The sequence below is a fragment of the Crassostrea angulata genome, chromosome 7, assembly GCF_025612915.1.
Source record: "Crassostrea angulata isolate pt1a10 chromosome 7, ASM2561291v2, whole genome shotgun sequence".
Classification (NCBI taxonomy): domain Eukaryota; kingdom Metazoa; phylum Mollusca; class Bivalvia; order Ostreida; family Ostreidae; genus Magallana; species Magallana angulata.
This window is the reverse complement of record NC_069117.1, coordinates 24426770-24451844: the sequence shown is the minus strand read 5'-3', so window position 1 is coordinate 24451844 and position 25075 is coordinate 24426770. Positions and strand designations below refer to the sequence as shown.

General features: G+C 32.2%; 2 protein-coding genes across 3 annotated transcripts; one reads left to right on the top strand and one right to left on the bottom strand.

Moving 5' to 3' along the window:
- Nucleotides 1-308: 308 nt before the first annotated feature.
- Nucleotides 309-1364, top strand: LOC128155971 (putative nuclease HARBI1; the record flags this gene model as incomplete). The annotated part of the gene is made up of 1 exon (XM_052817902.1): nt 309-1364. A coding segment is annotated over one exon (1056 nt), but the record flags the coding sequence as incomplete, so codon positions are not given.
- Nucleotides 1365-1765: 401 nt separating this feature from the next.
- Nucleotides 1766-3724, bottom strand: LOC128155970 (uncharacterized). 2 transcript variants are annotated; one of them, XM_052817901.1, is made up of 3 exons: nt 3487-3724; nt 2226-2690; nt 1766-1929 (listed from the first exon to the last, which is right to left on the bottom strand). In XM_052817901.1, exons 1-3 carry the CDS (start codon nt 3590-3592, stop codon nt 1766-1768), a joined length of 735 nt encoding a protein of 244 aa, XP_052673861.1. In that variant the 5' UTR covers nt 3593-3724. The 2 variants fall into 2 exon arrangements, with proteins under 2 accessions (XP_052673861.1, XP_052673860.1); XM_052817900.1 differs by lacking the exon at nt 1766-1929 and having other exon boundaries at nt 1993-2690.
- Between the last annotated feature and the right edge of the window lie 21351 nt (nt 3725-25075).

Here is a 25075-nt window from a genome sequence, read left to right as displayed (position 1 = left end):
AATTGTTTGAAAATGAGGGGAATATGCGTCAACATTTTCAAAGATTAATGCAACTCTGCGCAGCAGCAATGTTGTCAACGTAATTAAACCATAAAAATATATGAGTTTCCGTGAATTTAAGCGTTAGAAGCAGGCGCGGATCCAGAATGTTTTTCCATAAAGGGGGGGGGGGGTCCGAGTACGTGTTTATACTTTACAGGGAAAGTTATCCGATTGGAATATGTTTATAATATATTAAATTTATTTTATTCATAAAAATAATAACTGGTTTAACGACGATTTTATATATATAAACTATTAGTAAAAAACTACATGTAGTTAAAAGTTATACATTGTATTTTATATATTGTAGGACAAGGGATGATAAAACTAGAATAGAAATGTATGCGGAAGAAACTGTACCTTTCTACAACCTGGATGATTTTCGGCGGTTCTTTCGGGTTTCTAGAGCAACATTTGAATGTTTATGTAGAAATATTGCCAACTTTCAACATTTAAAACCTGGATGGACTGGAGGAAGAGAATTTATTTCAACAGATAAACATTTGTTAATTACCCTATGGTATTTAGCAACCCAAGATAGCATTCACAGCATATCAGATAGATTCAATGTCACCGAGTCCTCTGTTATCAGATGTCGCACAAGGATCACAGACATTTTTGTTAATAATCTAAAACATGTATTTATCGTCCTCCCTTCAGCTAATGAACGCCAAGACGTAATGGACAAGTTTGAGCAAAAACAAAATTTTCCAAATGTATTAGGTGCTATAGACGGTACCCATATTGCCATAAAAGCCCCTAAAAATCATCCCGAAACTTATGTCAACAGAAAGGGTTTTTTCTCAATAATCTTGCAAGGAATTTGCAGAGAGGACCTTAGATTTGTTCATTGTGTTGCTGGATGGCCTGGAAGCTGCCATGATGCCAGGGTGTTGAAAAATACAGATATATGGGAAAATGGTTTGAGAGTTTGTGGCAATGGGCATTTTCTTGGAGATGGAGCTTATCCATTGAGAAGTTGGCTTCTTACTCCCTACCGAGACACAGGACGTCTGACACCCCAACAAAGGAATTACAATTATCGTCATTCAGGCACAAGAGTAACTATAGAACGCGCATTTGGGTGTCTAAAAGGACGTTTCAGAAGATTGCGATATTTGGAAACTTCAGAATTAAAAACATCGGTTGAGGTCATTATTTTATGTTGCATTATTCATAATATATGCATCCTGAACAATGAAGATGTGCAAGATTTTTTTGAAGACAATCATCAAGGACCTTATGTGCCCCAAGGAAATTTAGTCGACAATCAGGCAGAAGGACTAAGGAAACGTGATAATATTGCACGAAATTTACCTTAAGTGATGTATTTTACATGACATGACTTAAGATTTGGAATACATGTATCAATATGTAACTACATATGGTTCAGGTCTTGTCTTAATTTGTCATTACACAATTCAAAAAGATATAATCATTGGTTGAAACTGTTTTATTGAACACAAGTATGTATATTTAACCTCAAATAAAAATAACAATAAAAAATAAAACAAAATCTCATATTTTTTATAATAACAATGAAATAAAACAGAAATTGGCACTATCTGTGATAAGTATAAAAGTAAAAAAGAAACAAATACAATCATGTGTTGTACTTTGCTTGTTCATAAAAAAAACAAAGACATCCTTACATCTAAGGGGTAATCTACCAGATATTTCCCTTTCAATAATAGTTTGCTGAAGTAGAAGGTAACAATAATGTTCAACATTTGAAAACTTTTATGGCTTTGCTGATTTGCTTCCTACACATAGGACATTTATTACCAGCAAGATTTGATGCACATTTCACACATGCTATCAGATGTCCACATGGAACAAATACAGTTTCTGCAATTTTCCCATCCTCCATGCATATCTTGCACTCGTCTATAAATGAAATATAAAGCATATTTGTATAAAATGCATGAATTGAAATTCAATCTTATCATGTTTAAACTATTTTGTTTGGCTTGATTTTAGAATTTCCAAAAAATTTCCGAACATTTCCATCTTTTCACGGTGTCTCCTTTCCACTTGTTCTTCAAAACGCTGACTTTCATTCTTCATGATTTGTTCAAAGCTATCTAGAACATCATTTGTGCGGCGTCTTTTTGAACTTTGATTTAACTTTTCAGGAGACACGCATTTTCTCTTAGTAGAAGTTGAAGGAGTGTCAGGCCTACCTGAGTCACTTTCTTCTTTGCTTGATTTGGTTTCTGGGCTCGACTTGTTCTCTGTTCCAACAACACATTCTGGTTGAACATTAGGCTTGGCTGCCATGAACTCTAATTCTTCCTCATAAGGGTGATTTCTTCTTTCTGCCCCACTTTTTTTGTTGTGATCTTTAACATTCTTCAAACCTCTCATCAAAGTCTTCCACCTCCCTTCCACCTGCACTGCACTAAAGTTACAGTTTCCCTTTTCTCTTAGTACTTTGGCAATTTTGTTCCATAAGGCTTTCTTTCTTAACTTCCCACTTGTAACCAACTCCTCATTCTCCCTATATTGGCTGATTAATAGAAGTGTTGCAGGTCTAGTCCAAAGAACTGACGAGTCTGGGGCAATCTTAATGGGCCTCCCATCTTCTCCTTCCAGATCTAGGCTTTCATCCTCCAGCTGAAGCGTCTGAACATCATATCCACCACTACCTATTAAGAGTACTATACATGTACATGATGTAATAACTTAATTAAATAAGAAAAAAAAATTAAATATGAAACAAAACATTACTTATTAACTATTTTTTTTTGCAGAGGCATTACATTACATGCATTGTACATGTATACAAGTAAAAACCACTTATATTTGGGATATGTATCAATACAATTTTTCTAAGCAAGTTCTTTCTTCATGTTCTTTCAGGTGGTTCAGGCATTTTTAATGACACCCAAATTCCTAAGCCAATTATGATGTTTATGTTTACAGGCATAAGGTTTTTTATATTATGCATTAAATTAAAATTGTAAGTTCAAGAACATGCTATGACCTCAAAAGGCAACCACAACTTAAATAGTTTAATTATTTTTGTATTAATGACATCAAACAGGACGTCAGTGGCGGCGTCGAAAAACCTTTACGTTTATTTTTTTTTTTGGGGGGGGGGGGGGGGGAACGGGGGTATTAAGCACGCTTTTTTCGCAAAATACATATAAATATACTGCATATCATGCTGAATTTAAAGCTATACCGTTTTTCAACCCGAATTTCCCGTGGATCTGCAGTTCTGCAGCCTCTAAATTCAAATGACTGTTCTTGTATATATATTGTACACAATAATCGCTCATAGAAAAAAAATACACAAACAAAATACTCAAAAAATCTGCCTAAACATGCTAGGCCCCCATTTAATGTTGCGAGTTGTCGTATAAACAAGGCACATTTTAGAAATAATGATGTTTAGATTGTTAGAAGAACTTAAAATCTATGTAATTAGTTTATATTTACCGGGATCATCACATGCATGGTTTGCAAACTCCTCCATGTCTCGGAAAAGGCGGTGACATGTATCACATTCAAAGAGCGTGGCTCTGTTTTGCGCATTAGTCGCCATGTTGAATTCTGACTGCACTACCTCTCGCACGTGGACAGAGAGAACAGTCCGAGAACAGTGTATTTTTGAACTCCTTTGACTTTGCACATGTGCGGGGTGTTCCGAACAGTCAATGGAGCGCAACCATGGTCTTTTTTATGAAAAAAAATTGTCATAAAATGACAAATCTATCAAATCTGCTGTATCTTTGTTTTCCGGAAAATGTAACTCTTTCAAAATTAACGTAAATTTCTGAGGTAGACTTTTTAAAAAAAATATTTTGCCGCAAGAAGAACCTCTTTCTTCATATTATGCATTGTTTTATACGCCCTTGATGCCATACCTTGTTGTTATATATGGTATAGTTTTAATTTGATCCTCTGATTAAAAGAGATTGTACTTTCTGAACAGTATGTGATCTCTTCTTCATATCATGATTATGTTCATCAATTTTTTAGAATACAGCACAAGGCATCGAAAAAAAATATTTTATATCACAAGGTAAAGTGTTTTAGGAAATTGTACATTAGAAAATTTAAAATATGTCAACGTGTTTTGTAGCAGAGGGCTTATGCACCTTAAAATGACTTTCAACATTACCATTGAGTATTGTGACAACTATCACTAGTTTTCCACTTCAGTACTTACAAAAAGCGAGTCACTGTCAGTCCTAAATTATATATGTGGATTTTCTTTTCATGTAAATTATTATCATGTTTCTATTTTGTTCCTACATTTCTTTAAGGTATTCGAAGTATAAGGACCACATTTTGTACCACATTAATGAAACGTCCTATAACCTTTATAATTTTGAAGTTATCAAATAAAAAAATGCTCCACCAAAGGAATTTTCAAAATCTTTATAATTGTCCAATTAATTGCATCTTGAATTTTATATTAAAGTCTATTGGCAACGGTTTCATTCAGATATTGTAAAAGTTAACTTGAAATACATACAAATTTCCTGGTGAATATATCCATAAAATTTCTCTTTATTAAAATATGAAACGAAATGAATCATTTCCGCAGATATTTTGACAAAATTAATAGTTTCTTCCTTTTATCAACAAAAGGTAGCTGTACAAAAAAATATATATCTTACAGAAAACTTTGTTGGAGCGCATGCTCGAAATAAAATAATAAAATAACAAAATAATATCTTGGCCTCGATACACTCCCTCCACCTGCCTCTGCCCCTGGCTGCTGCTCTTGCTGATGCCCAGTTATTCCATCACAGCTGTAACTGCTCCTGCACTGTACTTTTCCTTCATGTTGTTTTAGACCGGCCTTTTTTCCTTCCTTCTGGGTACTCTGTCATTGTTGTGATACATATTCAGGTGTGCACCATCCTTAGTAGATGGCCAAGTTCATTTTTTAGGTTGTAATTATTTCGCTCAATCTTGTTGTATTTGTTTATTGATTTCAGTTGCTTTCTAAGTGCTGCTTCCATACAAGAGAAACGACAGGACCAAGATATTGAATAATTTTAACTTTTACATAAATGCAACTTTTGAAGCGCTCCAAATTTTACTTAACCCTCTAGATTGAAACTTGGACTTCCCCATTCTGTTTTTAATGTCGAAAGACAAAGCAACATCAAAAAGATTTCATTTCTAATTTGGTTTGTGCATATGGATAAAGTGTAAATGTTATTTTATTTGGAAAAAAAGTTAAAGATCTACATTCGATGACTAGTTTTGATGGAAAAGTATCTTTAAATAAAGTATTTCAATTTCATATTAAAATCTACCTTCTAATATAAATGTATATGATTATCATTTAGTCTCATAATTCATATCAGATAGTAATCAGTCACTGTTATAGGCATAAAATAGAAATTTTCTTCCAATACAGTATACTATCCAAGAGTTATTTCACTTGTAACAACATTTCTGACAAAGACTAGCTGCAATTCATTTTGTCAGAGTAATCGCTCTTCCATCTCCTTATTAAGCGATGAATGTAATTTGTATTTTCGTTTTATTGAATGAATTTTTGTCCTTTGTGGAAAAGTTTAAGAAGACAAATTCAATGACATATCTAAGGTGCACCACGTCTGCTATTTTTTACACATGGTGCATAGTTCTACATAATGATATATGATTATAATCGCATAGTTTCCTTGCGCATAAAGTGACAGCGAAAGGAAGCATATGATGCTTGCATGTATAAATGATTGCACCAACCAACAGTCGTAAGAGCGTTCCAGGACCACACTGAAGCAGCTAGAAAAGAACGACAACATTACAGGGAGTGCATCCAAGAAGCAGCTGAAGAAATGAGACAGTGGCAAGGCGGGTAGGTTCAAAACGTGCACCACACCGTCGATTTCGCCCAACACTTTCAACAACCGCACCACCCCAGGCAAATGGGACCGACATACTGTTTCATGCTTCGCAGAGTCCTGCTCTTTTGGATCTGCATTGATAGTGCGCCTTTGCAGTAGAATTTCTTGGTTGACGAAGATCAAACAATCCGTAAATAATATCAAATATTTTTACCCCCCCCCTCCAAAAAAAAAAGTGTAAATAAAAAATCAGTGAATATTTGAATCTGCTTTATTCAATAATTTGTTAATTCTTATTTTTTATTTATTTTTATTTTATACATTGCTAATATTATTTGCTTTTGCAGAAACTGTAGATGTGAAATATGTAATAATATTTTATATGTATTGTATATCATAAAATGCACATATTGCTGAACAAATTGTTGACATTGCGTAACACCAGGATTTGCCTCATGTCATCCATATATTATGTTCCAAAATCTTCTTTTTAAACCAGAAAGTTAATTCTAACATATCTTGAAGCAAAAGTAATGGAAGTATCAAGTACAAATAAATGAAACATACTCGATTTTGTATTTTCGATCAATCATCGATCAAAACAAATCTGATCTCCAGTTGCTTAATAAACTGTTTTTTAGATACTCTAAGAACATTTTTCGCAATCATGGAATAATGAAATGTATAAATCATCAAAGGTTATTAACTATAGAACTTTTAAATTTTCGTTATCTTTGAAAGTAATACTTATTGAATCTGCCAATACAATAACAGAATTTTTTGTACTTTAGAACTGGCAATGCAAAATTGCAAATAGAAAGAGGTTACTGGTATGGTATATCTCGTAAAACAGTGAATGTACCATATGTAACTGTAATGAAGACGAATCTCATTATTTATTTTTTGTACAGAGGTACCAGTTAAAGATATGAGAGTTCCATACATACATTAAAGCTGAACACCGCTCATAAAAAAGGCATCCGCCATATTTCTCTTTCATCGCTGCTATCCCAACAACCCTTATATAAGGAGCAGACCTCTGAACAGTTCAAAGTACTTCGCTGTTGATGTCTCACCTGTGTGGACGTACATCATGTCTCGCCTTGTTACTCGGTCGCGATGAAATTATCAAATTTGAGACACTTTTTCAAGCCAGGTGAATACTTGAATCAAATAAATTGGCCGTGCATTAATTTTAGACACTTTTTTTCAAGAGTTTCAGGTGTGCAATCAGGTGAAACGAAATTGAAAGGTTTATATACCAGGTATCTTCTGTGTGATGGTGATTATTTACGAGCGGTGTTCAGTTTTTGTAAATATTGCTACACACAACCAAATGTTTACTTTCAACGACTATTTAAGATTAGCAATTTAAAAAATTGTTGCTTTATCTTTGTGAATTCGTTAAAAATACAATTGAGTCAGCTGCCTTCTTGTAGGTGAATTTCAATTTTTTTTTCACATTTTCACACATTTAGTTTTAGTGTTTTATGACTTTTTTCTTAACACTCAAAATTATGCAGTTAAGAGAATATAGAAATTGTCATTTTCATTTTAAAATGATTAAATATCATCACCAAATTGAAATGACAATAATAGCAGTAAAATATAAAATACAAGTTTATGTACAGGGCCGGAACAGAAAGTCAGAATATGAGTGTCTGATAGTAACAGCGTATGTTGCATATTATAGGAATTTTCATTCTAAATGATATTAAAAGAGGTAACAATGCTACTAGGATGTTGTGGGTCTTTCGAATATAAGTTATCAGTAGTCTTTTAGCTCAGATCATTTATTTCTTTTGGGAAATTCTTTACAGTATAACAACGATTTTCTTTTTTTAAAGTAAGTATTTTGAGTTTTAAAAGTGTTGATTCGAAAATCAAAAAGTGTGAATGATTAGCTGTAAAATTAATGGGTCTTTCTAGACAAATCGCCTTTGGCAGAGACCCGTAAAACTAAATGTTGCTCGAAAGATGGAATTTGGATATTAAAAAAAAAACGAGACATCCGCGCAGCATTTTAAATAGAGCACTTAACAAAGCTTTAAAGTGTTCACTCTGATAAATAGAACGACTTGAAATAGAAATGATATGAAATTTTCAGCACATCGTAACCAATATTTCTTCTCTACAATAGCACAGAAAAAATAAATTAACGAACTGAAATCAATTATTCGTAGGAGACCTAAAAACAAAACAAAAATGTTGCTTTTCAGCATGCATTGCTTCATTTAAATAACAACTTTTTGCAATTGACGTTAGTCTTTATTAAAAATCTGAAATCAAGAAAGAAACTCAAAGAAGAGAGTAACGATTGTGGAAAACACTCGAGCTGTTGGAATGTTGGTGTCTAAGTTGTTCTAACGACAGCTTGTACTCGCTCAAATCCACTGTTCATTTCGGCCTCAGTATTGTTTTAAATATTTGGCAATCAATTAAAAAAGTGATTTTAACATATTTTTTTTCTCAATAATATAAGTGAATCAACAACCAACAAAAAACTCTAGGGGGAAACTCTACCAAACCGAAATTGATCAAGATATCCGACAAAGGTCAAGGACTCGGATCGCAGCCAAGGTCAAGATCGCTACATCGATCTTGACCCTTGACAGTTAGATGGAAATCAGCCACACCCCATTGGCAAGACAAACGAATGCGTTTATTTTAATTATATGATCAGTTCATTATATTTGAACTTAGAGCTTCAATTAAGTGTGTCCACATGTATTTCTTTGCTTTGCCATCAGTTCAGCTACAGGTGGCCTCTATTGTAACCTTAATAAAAAAGTTTTTACTTGCGATCTTTATGTAAATAATTATTATGATTTAAGTTGTTTTGATTGTTTTCAAGAGCATGGTCAATCCGTGTTTCAATTTCATCTGACTGTCTGTGATTTAAAAGCCATTCATTTTAGGTTTTAAAGCCATACTCAAGACTTTAAATTGCTTAGCAAAGAACCCACTTCTTTCAAAAAGAGCTCTGTTCCCTATACAGTTCAGATAGAATGCCCTCGGACATTCAAATTGTTCTTGTGAAAATTTAGCTATAGTATCTCTAGTAAGATAATCGTGGTCCGCCTGGTAATATGTTAACATGATATAAGCTTTAATCGACTGTACTTCTGAAAACTTCCATAGTAGCCTTGTCCTTTACATTTGGAACATTTTTCACTAGTATCGGTAATTCTAACTAAATATTAAGTGTTAGTTTTTATCTTTTCCATATATTCCACTTTTTCAAGGATTTGCCTTATACTTAAATACCCTGCCGTAGCAGAGCAATTTCACTGCTCAAATACTTCGTAAAATGTTGCAAAGTCATGAAAATTGATATACACAACCATTAACTAGACATATTGAAATGGTGACTATCTCAAAGGGCCCAACTTTGATAAAGGCTTTGTAGATGATAGAGGATTTTTCTCTTACCATAACCAATTGTGTAGAATTTAAAGATCATTGCACATTCTGTATCCAACAAATAATGTACTCTTGGTTTAGTACTTTTCAGATGGGGGCAAGGGGAAGACATCTTGGGTCTGGGCAAGGGTTGTACTATAACTTTGACACTTGATTAACAGTCAATGCATGTCCTTTACCTACGAAAGTCTAAGCAAGAGTAGGCAAAGGAGAGAAAAAAGTTGTTAGAATGAATTCTTAGTTGTCAGTATAATTAGTGATTATCATTGTGACTCAAAGTTTACAAATAGCTTTAAACAAAAAGACATTGGAAGGGTCCAAATGTAAGTGTTATAAGTTTTTGTTTTGAAGACATTTAAAAATAAGCTCGACATCATGGTAACATGGTAAAAGCATTTGTTTTAACCGGGTTTTTCGAACGAAAAATCTGGGTACTGGAATGGTGACAATAGCAGGGGGGGGGGTTGCAGAAAGGAGTACGAATAACTCCTCCAACAGTTTTCAAGATAGGACGTTTTTCGTCTTTGTAGATCAATTGTACATATTTCAGAGATATTTATATTACTTTAATTTTGAGCTTTGATAATTTATGTAAAAAAAAACAGCTGCTAAGTTCAGACATTTTTTGCAGACTTTGCATAAAGAGGACCCCTATAACTCCTCCTTATTTTCAAGATAGGACAGTTGTGTTTTGCATATCAATTATAAATATATATAATAAAGATGGGGATTTTGATTTTTTATAATTATCGCCAAAAAAACCAGTTAGCTTTTGCAAAATATTGCATATAGAGTACCCCATTTCTCTGGATAGGTAGTGTTTATCAATTTAGGGTCAACAAATGAATTATGAAAACTGTTCACACAAAAGAAAACACGGTTTCTCTTTCAGCAGAAATAAACAAACCATAAGTTAATCATATGATTTAATTTTCAGAGTGTGTATGTTCTGTCCCAATCATTTTTGCATGTTATTCTAATACATGTACATATTTTCAAAATGTGTACATTTACGAAGTTATTTCATTTGCAACACAGTCATATATAAATATAATATTAAGATCAGGGTGCTTAATAGATTATTGATGGTTGTTTTCCTTCGTTTGGTCATGGCAGAAACAAAAAAGAAATTTATCGCACACTGTTTGAAGAAGGTAAGTTCTAATCTAACCTCTTTTATATAGTAGAAGAGAACAAAAGGAAGAATAAATGTGATCATTACTTTTATCTAAACAGTTGTGGAACAGTTGTTTAAATATAATTTCGATATTTCGAGCATCTTCAAAGAAGTAGATTGCCTGTAAAGAAAGAGCAACTCAAACAGGTGAAATGAAAAATATCTTTATAATCCATTTTCCAAGTGTAAATCGTCTGCATTTTAATGTACTAGTATTCAGTATGTGACGACACGTTTAATACCATCATATTTTTTTCTTTTTAGGGGGGAAAGAGGGTCTAATTTTTTGCTTCAGCTGTAATATTTTTGTTCAATTGATTCCCCCTAGAATAATGTTTATGACACATTCCACAATTGTCATTTTTCATTGCATTCATTGGCTGGTCGAAGAAATTGTGCCATTCAGATCAAAAATTACTTGACAATATAAATATATATATATAACGTACTAACATTATCAGTACAATTGAAAATGGAGAGACAGTTGATTAGGCGTGCCTAACCTTGAAGAGTTAACATGCAAATCTGGTATGTTTGATGGTCAATATTTACTGAAGGGCAGACGTATTAACCAAAAACAATGCATTTTTTTTATCTGCGGTAGCATAAAGAAGAGAAACACATTTACTAGGCTTTATTTTAACTGTTTCGACATTAGGGCACGCACACAAGATTAAATTCAATCTGTTGATTTTTTGAAAAAAAATAATAATAAATATGAATATACCACAAATATGTTTGATAAATATTTTTAAAGGTATGTGACAAAATTGTTTTAGAAAAGTTTGATACGAAGAAAAATTATCAATTACGTCACTGCAAAAAATAATAAATATGTGTGGCGAGGTGACATGAAAAAAAAGGAGAAAAAGCAAGAAACAGGGGAAAAGAATGGATCTCAAACGTCTAGATAGATACGCTGTAGATGACAAGTATTAAATGTTTCTACAGAGATGATCTATAGTATACTTGCATATACATGTAGCAAGACTTCATTATATGATTTTTTTTCTGTGTTTTATCTGAAGTACACATGAATTAAGTTTACAGAACACTGTAGATTGTCAGTATTTGATATATGTACGCCTATTACTATAAATTATTTTCGTGTTTTTATTTGTATTCAGAGTTGAGTGAAAGCTACATTCTTTAATAACTGGTACGGGTGGTGATTTATTACAGTATGATATTTTCAAAGTATGTGTCACAGTATTTAACCTGAGCATGTATATTGCAAACAAAGCCGACAATATCACCCCCGTACCTTGGTTAAGCGTTTGATTTCATAAAAGAAAATATTTCAATTTCAATATCGCTTCTTCAATTAACAGCACAAATGTCTCTTAAATTTTAGAAGATGAAAATCCATCGATTTCATGCTCTTCTACTCCTCGGCAAAAAACTATTGCAGTACCCGCAAAAATGAAACCAAAGCTGCTTTCTTAAAGGAATCAGGGTTTACTGTTCTATTTAGCTTGTCCTTGTTTCACATGATCAACGTCACGACCCCACCGGCCGCCACCAAAATTGTAATCAAACCGTTTTCCGAATCGCCCTCCTCCGAGACCGTAGTCGTAATCCCATGCTCCCTGGCGCTTTTCTACATCCTGTTGATCGTCTTCAAAATCAACGTCCCATGCACTCTTGTCTGTGTCTGTCTGTGTGTCTTTGTCGTTATGCTGGAGGGACTCCACATGGACGGGAGCACCTAGGGCTAAAATTAGTCCGATTTCACCACGCTGTTTTCTGGTGTCTGATCTAACTTGATCTTTGGTATTTTCTTCTTGGGTCTGTTTTGCATCGTGGATGTCTTGTAAATTACTGAAGAGTTTTGATAGTTGTATTATGCTGTTTTGTGCATGTGAGTTTCCTTTTGTTAATGTAAATAAAAGGCAAAGAACTAGCACAGATGAGATAAGCAAATGCTCCAAAGAATTCTTCATCTGAAAATATAAGAAAGGTGTTTTATCGATCATTGCTTTTATATAAATTGTGAATCTACTCAGAACTAAATATAAAATCTAAACAATTTTGCTTTCGAAACGGTTTGGGTTTTTGGGTTAAAAGGATACAAGTTTTACTGATTTTTTTTCTTTCAAATACCACATCTATGGGAAAACAAGAATTCAATAGATCAAAGTGCTAGATGATGTATCAAGCATTGTAATATAATGACTCTCTATTTTCTTTTAACTTTTGAATATATGAACATAATACTGACACAAGAGTTTAGGAGAGCGCAGATTTATGATGACATTTTTATATTTTGATTTTAACCGAGATTCCGTTTGCTGGAATAATCTTCCCCCTGATTTGATATATAGCATTGTTGTCACAGGTTCGGAAATTTCGAATTTTCAGCTAAAAAAAATAATTGACTTTTTAAATTGTTTCAGTAAACAATTTGGTTGCCTTACGGACATTCTACTCTTAATCTTGAATCATTTTTTGTAAAAAAAAAAACAAAAACAAAAAAAAACCAGATAGAGTTAATTACTGAACATAGATCCACATTTGGAAGTTAGATATGCACTTTATCTTGTTGGTATTTTTTGTAAAATTCGTTCCTTTTTATAATGCCTGATGAACTTTGCCTTTAGAAGTTTTAAAAGTAGGTAGAATTTTTTTTGCTATACTGATATAAATGAAATAAAGCAAGAATACGAAGGTAATTTGTTTCACCGTGTGGCCCCTTATTGTAGGTAGTCATACTGTGAAATTGCAAGAACAGTACATTAGTGAATGTCTTTATTTAATTTTCCAGAAATGTTGTGATGTGTTGAGTGATCTTTACCGTCAACCATTCTAGATTTAATTACAGATTTCCGAGTAATCGGACCGTTATTGCTTTGCCATTGTCAGATGTAAATTGACATCGATCACAGCGCCATAAATCTAAATTTTATATTTGTTGTTGTTGTTGCAGTTGTTGTAGTTAAATATGGAAATTTTCTTTTGTGTGTCATTTTCGTTTCTATATTTTTGTGTCGTTTTTTGTTGTTTTCTCGTGTCTTTATCGTTGCATTCTAATATTTCATAGGAGCTTATTGCTTTGTTTGAAAACTTTCGATAGTATTTTTGAAAAGATATTGCAATTAAAGAATTTTTTTTTTAAATACTACGCATGACTTAATATATGCTAAGAAATCAACTGGTATAACAAGATAAATCGACCATCCTTTTCATTACATTTAATGACGTCAAATATAACGTCAAACTAAGTCGGATTCGTCCTGAGTGTCAGGATTGTAATTCATCAGGATAAGAAAAGATCTGTAGATATTTGATCAAGGGAGACCATCGTTCGTTTGATAGGGCTATCCCATCATCACACACCGATGCCCATCGCCCAAAAAAACCGTTCTCGGTGGATCCCTAGCCATTGCTTAATTCCGGACAGAATCAGAGTTGTCATTATATCCAATATCGATGATTACAGATCCAAGTCACGCATTCTGAGCAGACGGTACAAAAACGATCAAATTTCAGAATTATTTCCACGAATCGAACCTTGTGACCAACATAATTGATACCTAAAACAAGTTCGGCGTTGTCTTTTTATATCGCCGGAAGTGTGAATCAGGTGAACTATGAGGCATTGTGGTTTTGTAGTCAATATATGTACCTTTTTTTTTTTAAAGAAATACCTGCAGTCAAAAAACAAGAGTGCACTTGTTATTTAATTTAACGAATACCATAAATCTTGGATAGAAGATGCAAAGGCACATTCGAGGGAGAGTTATACACTTTTTGCGAACATCGGTGTTATAATAGGAGCATATCAAGATGTGATAAGCTGGTGGGGGCATTTTCTCAAACTTACTCATCGACAGTGTTCAGTCCATTAGTCTTCATGTTTTATTGCAGTCCGCGGTAATATATTTCTCTAAAATTTCAATCAAGTCCTCCCATTCTATAGATTACTTAGTCACATAATCAATGAAAGCAAATTCTGGACATTTGGGTATTTGGTTTTTTTTTTATTAAGATTTTCTTTCTTGAACGTGCAGGCCTATGTTTCTTTTTGAAGAATAAAAAGGACAGCCGAGAGTTGATCTTGTTCCTAATTATTTCTTCAAATCAATGCTAAGACTCTTTTGATTCTTTGACAAACGTGAGAAGGTTTTTGGGGATTCAAAGTTGATCAGAGCAGTTTAGCTATTGATTTCACGGCCTTTAAATAGAAAATTGCGGTATAATAAGTGGTGAGGTTTTGTGATCTTGAGGACAAATATATAGTTACATTCTCTTTGGTTAGAAATTAGTCACATGTAGTTCCGTTTCATGACGCTTGTAATTTCAGAACCTAAATCCATGACTATGATATGGAATTCTATCCGAGAGTCCGAACAAGAAACCCTAAGGCTTGCAAAGACGTCCAAAATATACACTAAATGATAAATATTTCACGAAATATGCATTGATCAAAAGAGCTCGAAACAAGACCAACTGAAGTATAACAATTGCTTAAGTGTTTCACTGTCTTTGATTGGTTGGGTTTTTTTTAATACCGATCGATGTAACGTAACATCTACAGGAAGATTTCATTATGAAAGATAATAAACAACCAAACACTGCTTACAAATAAATGTCTTCCTATATAAATATATAATATATTTTTCCGACATAGTTTTATGAAATATACTTTTCCCAAGCATATACACATATCAAAACAAGTTTTCATTTCAAGGTATGTACCAGTCGATGTTTGCACTTACCTCAAATTAAAAATTATTTTTGAAATTTTACCCAAAAAGGTAACCATATCTGATTGTATATCTTTTCGGCCAAGAAATATAATGATTGGTCTCTAACGCTGAGTCGGGCCCAGAATTAAAACAGCCATATTAAACCAAAGCAAACAATGATAGTAAAAAAAGGCCAAAACAAACAACTGAGGAAAAAGAACACAGTAACTATGCATAATTGTGGATTGTATGGGCGAAGTTTGTGGTCTTCCATCACTGTGACAGTTGATGATGAAGATAATTTATCCTTGTCCAATTCTCTGCCCTTGTACCCTGTTCAAACAACCCTGGGGTCGCGAAACTGAACAAATTTCATCGGCGGAGGAAAAATTACCTCTGTATTTATTGTCCCAGAGAAGCCAAATTAATCTCTTAAATAAACTCAATTACGATATAATTGTTGCACTAATCGATTTTAAAATTGGTTTGTTATTAAGTGGGAGATTGTCAAAAAGTGTCTTCACACTGCACACGTGCATCAAACCCGATTAACGTATCTTGTTAGCAGAACATCTTTTAAAATCAGAGGTGTAATACAATGTTATGATAGCTTGATTAAGAATAATTTCTTTCAGTGTGGTGGCTATAAAATGCTTACACAATCATCGTGTGAACAAAGTTTTCTTTGCATTATGGCTATTTTAAAGAATAAGAAATACTAGTAAGTTTCTTTCATTTGTTTTGCTGAGTATTAAACAGAAATGGAAGTTAAATTTGTCCGCTATGTATTTATATGTTGGGCTAAGTATTACTCTTGATTATACATGTTTTCTCATTTTATATTCATGATTGTATGCAATACACTCCTTTTTGATAATATAAAAGACAGTTTCTCCCATTCTTAAAAAAACCGGTGTCATAGTAACCCATAAGCTTATTACAAACATGTGAAAAACTGTATAAAAATCCACAATATTATAATACTAGTACATGTAGTTATCATGTACTTTACCAAATGAAGGATTTTTTTCTTCCCGTATTGTCATGAACTGTTATTTAAGATTAAGTGGGGGAAAAACAGAAAGACATTTTACAGAAACCGATCTATGTGCTTTTGTCTCGTTAGCATCTTGAAAGAACTGTATATAGTATTATGGTTAAATTCCTCTTAAACACACAAAATTTATTTCAAAGTGTGATTTTTATTCGAAATTTTACGAGTGCGAGGTCTTACAGTATTTTAAATCATACTTAAGTTCTCATATGACCAATGCCATTGATATTAATTTGTTCGAGATGACACAGTACAACCGTTTTGCAACCTTCTAAGAAGCTCGCGAATATTTCTTGTATCGAAAATATTTCCTTTTAATTTTCATTCACATAGAATTTGCTGCTAATGATGTGTTTATTATTGTCAAAGCTCAATTCGAAAACCTCCCTTAACGCCTTCTCATAATATAATAATCTAATTAAAATCATGTTTCACTTGAAGTGCCTTTTGAATTCAAGAAAGAACAGACAATCGGAAACTTCCATAACCAAATGAGGATTATCTATTTTAAAATATAAAATTAATCACTTGGTAGACAAGAGGTTCAATCCCAAAATAATCCTAGGAACTAGTTCAGCAAAACGTTTAAGTCTATCTTGCCATTGCAGCGCAAATCACCATGTATTTTCCAAACAAAGACAGAAGCTGTAAGAAGTCAATGGAACTATTTCAGATTTAATATCAAATTTCTATCACCCGTTTCGGGGGGATTAATCGCTATCCTGAACGTCATTTCATTTGTATGATCCAGGAGAACACCGCAGCAGTGACAAAAATGAGCATAAAATCAGAAATTTATCTAATAACAAATGATGGAGAGCAAGCCAGCGACAAAAAGACGCTATGCTCTGCATTTATTTTTTGGACAAACAAAACTTTAACGGAAGCAGAAAATTTTGAATAAAATCCAATATTTATTGCTTTTTCTTTTCTTTGAAAGTTTTTTTTTAAATCGTATGCTAAACTTTGAGGTTCTTATGGTTGGTATTTAATTCGTTTTCAAACGCTTCGATTTCTTCTGAAATGAAAAAAAGATTGTAACGATATGCTCAATGCAACATTTATGTGATTTTTATGATTATTTTCAAACTTTGAAAGTCATTTCCGGCATTTAAGTGTCAACGCGAAAATTAACATTTTGGGTATCGTTTTACTTTTGTAATCATTTCCCGCTTTGGGTTTTTGTTGCAATCTCGATTTAAAACGTACTAAAAATTCAAACAAAGCATTTATATTTGATGAAGTTGATTGGATTATTTTCATTACAAAGACTAATTGAGATGACAAAATGGTACATCATGATTTATGTCCAAAAGAGCGCGAAACATTGATGCATATAGTTCTGGTTACTATTTTTTTCAGTTTAAATGGATAATCAGGGTTTCATAATTATGATTTTCAAAAAAAAAAATTATGATTCATAAAAAAGAAAGAAATTTGTGTTCATACAACAAATCTTAACTCAATCAATCTACATTCTTTACAAGTAAAATAGCCATAAACCTCGTCTTAATTTGATGAAAATATCAGGAACTACTTGTTTTATTATTGAGATCAATTTTAACTTAAGATGATAATTCTTGCTTATCGTAAGATTTTTTTAAATTTCCTAACAAAGTAACACTAAAAAGAGTAAAAAACAAGCTCACTTACCGTTTTATCTGTTGTATTATGGACGTTTTCTTTTCACTTTATGTTGTATATATACATCGGCAGCACCCAGATCTCACGCGCACATATGGATATTTTTCTTCAATATCACTCCCACAGCACAGTACTTTGTTCATGCGACAATCCGGAAACTTATACGTCACCCGTTCGCGATTTTCATTATCCATCGATCGTGTTTGAAGTGAACCAATGGGTTTAGCGTTAAAATTAGTTTGAATATTCAATTTTATCGTGCGTTTAGTACCATCCATCATAGAAACAAATTGGTGATTTTCTCGTTGAACATTATTACAAGCGGGGATTATCGTATCAGATGAATTCAACAAAGGAGACTATCGATACATTTCAAAGATTTGGATAATTCTGGTCAAGCTGAAATATTGTCATCTTTTTATCTGCAGTTTGATTTATTTCATCGCTAAATAGAACGACGGAGCAATGACATTGATGCAAAAAAAAAGTTTTTATGTTATTGAAAAAAAAACGTAGAAAAGAATTGTTTTTAAAAACAGACATATTTTTTTTACAATAGACATACAGGGTTAATTGTCTTGATAAAGAAGAGTGTAAACCTTTCTGAAGTTGACATGAAAAAAAAGCACGGATTTAACGTTTCTTTTTTCATAATTTTCTTAAAAGATAACAACACTGAAGTTCGAACTTGTTTCTGACCTACGCATGATTGATAAGACCCCCTCCCTCCCTCCCCTGATTTAATTTTTTTCCGGAGATACGTAAGTGTAAGGGAGGTATCGGTGTTTGAGTCATCTACACGTCATGATCTGCAAACCTGCGTGGTGCTTGCATATTTGTTTGTTTCCAATATAGATGAATCGGGAGGAAAATGTTAATTGTAAACAGTTTGTTTTATGTTGACCTTTTTAACCTATGATCGAACGTAAACAGAGTTCCAAATCATTTCGGATTTAATTTTTTTACGTTATAAATAGCTTTTCGCTCTCTTCATTTCATATCAAGGTGGCCTAGTTTTTGTTTAAAATGTACCTCACATCATTTTTTTATTGTTTGTTTCATCTAAACCGAAATTTCTGTGAGTATTTAATTAATCCGTTACTTACGTTCACTGCCATTTCTTGTCCCAAATGAAACGTCTTCATATTTTCCGATATGATATTTATGCAGTATACATGCGATATTTTCAAGAACAGAATAAGTGATTGTAACGCAAATATTAGAAATTAAACAACTTTATATTTTATTAATGATTGTGAAATTAACTGTTTGGTTTCGATTTCTTTTAAAGGGATAAGGAGCGGCCAATCAACAGAATTAGCATATATTAGAATAAATTGTGTATTTGCGTAGAACCGTTTTAGAATAAAATTTTATTCCGAATGGTTTGTAAGGAAAGGATAAGAAACAGACATCAGTTTCCCAAAATAAAGATCTGAAATCCCACGTTATGTTGATTTGAGTTGAATATTGAGTTAAATATTCCTCCTGAATCACAAAGGGGAACTGGAAATACATCGCACTAACCTAAAGTTACGTATATCTGAACCTTTCCGTAACTGACTTTTGGTGAACTTTGTACAACAAATGGTCGCAGCTGTCCATCTTTTTACTGCTCACTGGCCACCTCTATAAACACTTGCAAGAATTACATTTATTGTAGTGTCCTGTAAATTCTTTTAGATTCTATGCATACCAGATTCCGTAATTTTCTGAGTTAATCAAATTATAAATTTCAGTTATCTAGACTACTTAAAAATCTCTATAGGTATTTTTGGATTATAAGTATTTATAAACGATTTCATATTTTTGTAAGTAGATTCAGCCATTTTTTAAATCGTTACGTATTATTGATTACTATTTCACAATTTCTTATTTATCGTAACACATTGATAACGTGGTTTTTCTTCAATTGTACTTATACGAGTATACTAGCATTTACATTGAACATTTTGAGAAGAATCTAGATTATCGGCGAAAAACCTGTCGATGACGTCACGTTTGTGAACAATAGACTTCTATTTCTCCACTTATATTTATCTTTAAAAAAATTTGGCCCAACTGTTTAGATAATATACAAATGTGTAAATGTTTAACTTGCTAATAAGGTACATCACAAACTTCAATTCAAATTTTTACTTTTTATTATAAAATAAATTTTGTAAGTGGAATTCGAGAAAATTCAAAGTTACACGATATTTTAAAACAGAAATAGTATGCCAATTTTCAAAGGACGTCGCTGCAGGGTTTTATTATCTGCGTGGTACTCTTCATCTCTATATCAAACAACAAAACAGCATATCTACTGTAACTTATTTCAGTCACCAGTAGAGGTAATAAATTTTATATAAAGAAGGCTCGATACTCATGGCCATTTTTTAAACTGTATTAATCTCCTCTAGAAGAAGAGCTCTATGTAAAAATATAGGGAAATACCGAAATTTAAAAGGTAAATATATATTAACTATTTCTTTGCTAAAAATAGTTTATAGCCAAACAAATTACATCTGAAAAGTTTGGCCAGATCTGATGGTTAAATTGTTGACCATCCAGCCTCCTTAGCCAAACCAATTTTAGAGGAGAGCTTGATGGTCATGGCCATTTTTAGACTATTTTAATCTGCTTTTTATGAATATACAATTTTTTTTTTTAATTTTCCCCTTAAACAATGATTATAATAGCCATAAAACTTATATCTAAAAGTTTAAGGAAGATCTCATGGATTACTAGTAGTAGCTGACTACCAAGCCTCTTTCACTTATTTTAAAGAAGATATGAGCAGATCCAGCAACATTTTCCAGGGGAGGGGGATCCTGGGTTAGGATTTCGTTTGCCTGTGATATGAGGGATGTCCGATTTGATTCTTAACGCATCCGTGATATAACTTTTTCATTAGCTTTCGTTTTTTATCATGTCATCCTGTGTTCTCATGTTTTCAATGTCATGAAACAACCTGGTTTGTTTAAATTGGCATGTATTTCATTTTCAAAAATATATTTCTTATTTGTAGGTTTTTACAAGTATGATATTAGGAACACTTAAAGTGTCTTTTGAATATGTTATGTCACAATCAATTTATTGATATATTGTTTATGTATATTTGTTTCTTGTTTGCTATTGTTTAATTTTGAAAATTATTGATTAACTGTCACTTCGCTTGCGGTTTTTAGATACCTTAATTGTTAATTGTTAGCCCATGTAGTTAAATAGAAATACGGCGTTATAAACAATCAATATTTTTAAAATAAAAATTCAGTTCAAATGATTCTTATAAGAATGTTGCTGTATAAGGGTCATTATCAAAATATGCAGACTTTTAAAATATGTAAAACATGAGAAAATTATTGGTGAAAAAATTACTTCGATTGCAAAAAACACATTTAACAAACAATAAAGTATAACATCTAAAAATTTGCAAGCATTGGAATCTACCATTTGGTGGATAATTAGACTAAAATTAAATGAACTCTGAAAATTTTGTCAGTGGTGTAACAGGCATATAGTATAGGAAAAAATTCTTAAATAAAATAAAATAATTCTTTTAAAATGATGGACATAAAGTTTATATCAACAAACTTCATTTAAAGTTATTAGAATTAGATAACAGAAAATATTTGACACATTTACATAGTGACCAACATAACATTTGGGACAAAGTCTTGATGTTACTCAACAAATTTTTAATTTGAGCATTAAAAAGAACACAACTGGATTTTTCTTTTAATGGAGCATAAAAAAGACATTATTGTAAATGCACTGGTGTTTTCAAATATACATGAAACATTGTCAGTTAATTTTATTTGGAGAAAAATGTACACGTTACACCACTGATTATTATGTTTTACCACTGACTAAAAGTTACACCACTGACCTAGCGATAATAAATAAGAGATAAGTGTGTTAAATTTTGTAAAATAAACTAATTTCTATTTTTGATTCCATTTAAAACATGAAAAATTTGATCTTAAATAAAAGTTTTCGTGCTTCTTTCTTTCATAATCTGAAGATAGACACACTGTTACACCACTTATAATCAGTGTTACACCACTGACTCAAAAATGGCATGAAGATGTTTTTTTACATGAATTCACTCATTCTTTGATGTTATATTTTTTACTATTGGCATCAACACACTTTTATCTACCTTGTACCGAGTTCGAACTTTCTTCGGCTCATCAATCTCACAAACAACATCTTCAATACTATACCAGCTCATATCAATCATACACTTTGGATAATAAAATTGAAATTTCTCCAATTTTCTCCAAAATCTATGCATACAATGCATAACACTTCCTCTTTGTCTATATATGTTTTTTGAAGCTCAGCTAGCATTTGTTACCTTTAAGTATTTGAAAGATTTTAGTATAACATAATAGGGAATGTGAAATGTCAGTGGAATAACATATATTATTGTACACCATAAGTCATTAAAAAATTTGATTTTTTAATAAAAATATGATGTGGATAATTTCATTTCTTTATTAGAATAAATTTGTTTTTACTTTTATCTTTTAATCAAGTATTTAAATGGGTAAAACATAATTAGAGCATACAAAATGTCAATGGTGTTTCAAATAATGTCAATGGTGTAACAGGTCTCATTTTCCATATTAAGAAAACACAATTGCAATTAAATAGTCAAGCTTTCTTTATTGTGACAGTGTCTAACTTGTAAAATTGATAAATAACAATTGTTCAAAATGCTCAAAATATAAATGAAATGGAAGAAAAAGTAAAATAATTAAATAATGTCATGTGGTGTAACAGTTTTTTCAGTGGTGTAACAACAATTTTTGGTTACACCACTGACCGTTATACCACTGATGTATCCATAGTAAATGTAGCAGTATGACCCAAGAGAACAGATACTACACTAAGCTACATAGCCTATGTTATAATGTGATAAACATTCATCATTTATGTGAAAAACTTTTTTGTTCTTTCATAATAGAAAACCTTAAATAGCACGTTATCCCACTGACACAGTTTACATTGTATTTTTCGGAGCATACTAACATTTTCTGCCATATTTTCTATCACAATGATGTCATCACTGATACATTTATCTTTTTAGTAGCAGGGAATGATGTCACTATGATCTGGGGGATTCCAACTGTACTACAATATTATTTACTTGATGTATTTTAAGATATTTTTATATAATTTGCCTTGTAACACCAATGACAAAAACTTTTTGTACAAGCATATATCTCATCAAATTCATTGTTTTTAAAAGAGAACTTGTTAAGGAGCATAGCAGAAATTAAAATATGAATGTTGTTTTGAAAATTAACGACGATTTTTGGAATAAAACATCAATATTATTGAAGATATTGTAGGTTAAAGACGTTGGAAAAATTTAATGACAACATAAATTCACTGAAATCTCATAACAAATAATATTTTGTTTATACTTTAAGCAGTAAAATTGTCGATTTATTTGTTCAACAATATGGGTTTAAGTTTCTAAAATCCAATGGTACTGTATATATTCCCCAGAACATTATTTTTCCCCCTTTAAATTGACACTGACGCAAAAGGCTGCATATTTTGATAATGACCCTTAAACCAACTAAATGCACTAGCTGTCATGGCAATTGTTTTGTTTGTGATCATCCATTGTTACGAGCTCCATGCATCGCCAGGCCGGGAACTGTTAGAGTAAATCGGTTGGTCTCATCAACAGCAGAATTTGGTCATCTACATCAGTTGGTCAAGATATCAATCAGGGAGAACAAATATTGGAAGTGACATAAAATAACGAACGATCAGCAGTTCATTGCTTTTACTCAGCAAACACTCTGACTCAATAATCGGCCTGGATTGATGTCTTACCGGGGGGAGATTCCCAGCATGCTTTTGATTCTTCGATTTGTCCCTGGCAGAAGACTCGAGGGGACGAGACTACAAAAACAGGGGGCGTAGTTAATGATTGCTTCATCATTTTTATTTTTTTATTTGGGGGTGGGTAAAATAACTTGTAATACATAAGATGGAACAAATGCCAATTTGTTTTAATATTAAAAGCAATTTCGAATTCTATATACTTTTAATTAAATTCAGTTTACTGCTTTGTAACATAATCAAGCAAAAGTATAAACTCCAAGCTTAGTAGGTTAGATTATTATATAACAATCACGAAAAAATAAGAACATTTTCAAAAGTTTCATATGGTATCTAAACCACATGCTCTATCCCTAAGCCTTAATCCAAATGTTACAGAATACTTTGTCCACTAGTTTACGGTCCTCTATCATTTTCATGAAACATTCAATGTTTGGGTTTTTTTCTTAATTTTCAATTTACATTCTTAATACATAGTGGGCCATCACTTTCAGATTATGTTCATAAAAACTGGATCTTATTATCATACTTAGATTATAAAGCACGGGTCCACCCCTTATAATAATACCAGGAATTGAAGTTCGGGGGGGGGGGCACACTTTTTGAAAACTTTGGTACGCATGCACCAGTTCGTATCGATATACTTCAAGAATGTATCTTGTAATCGATCTAATACTGAATAGACATTATTTGTGCAGAGGAGAATTTTTTCAAAAAAATCTTCTATATATATATTGTTTTTAAAAAAATCTAATGTTTGAGTATACGCCTAAGATATTTTTAGTTTTTTTTTAAATGAAATGATTTAATTTCATGTACATATCTCCTTCGTTGCAGCTAATTTTTCCTTTTTTTTGGAAATACCATGCTTTGTGTTCATGTTGCTATATGTGTTAAATCACCTTCCATTTCCAAGGATTTTGTTCGCCGACACCTCTTCCGTAAGATGTGTCGGGTCACAAATGTGAAATTCAAATTGCCTTTGTAATACAGAATAATCTTAATACATTAAAGGGTAAAACATTAATGCACACAATCCTATATTATATTTCATTATCAAAATATGCAGCATATAATTTTTTTCCTCGTACTGATTTTTCCCCCGCAGATATAAGGTGATAAAAATATACGAATTTGACACTTGTCAAGCAAAGAATAGCCTACATGTTAAATGCGGTTTGAAAATTCATGAAAAAGAATTTTATTCTTCATATTTGCAGGTAAATCCCCCTTCTCCTTACACTCGTCAGGTTCTAATGACGTAAGGAGGAGGAGGTGGGGGGTTAGTTTAAATCAGACTGGTAAATGACTACATGTACCTTCTGATATACAGTATTTTTAAAAAAAAACTTGTTAAAACTTTAACATAATTGTCGGCTTTTTT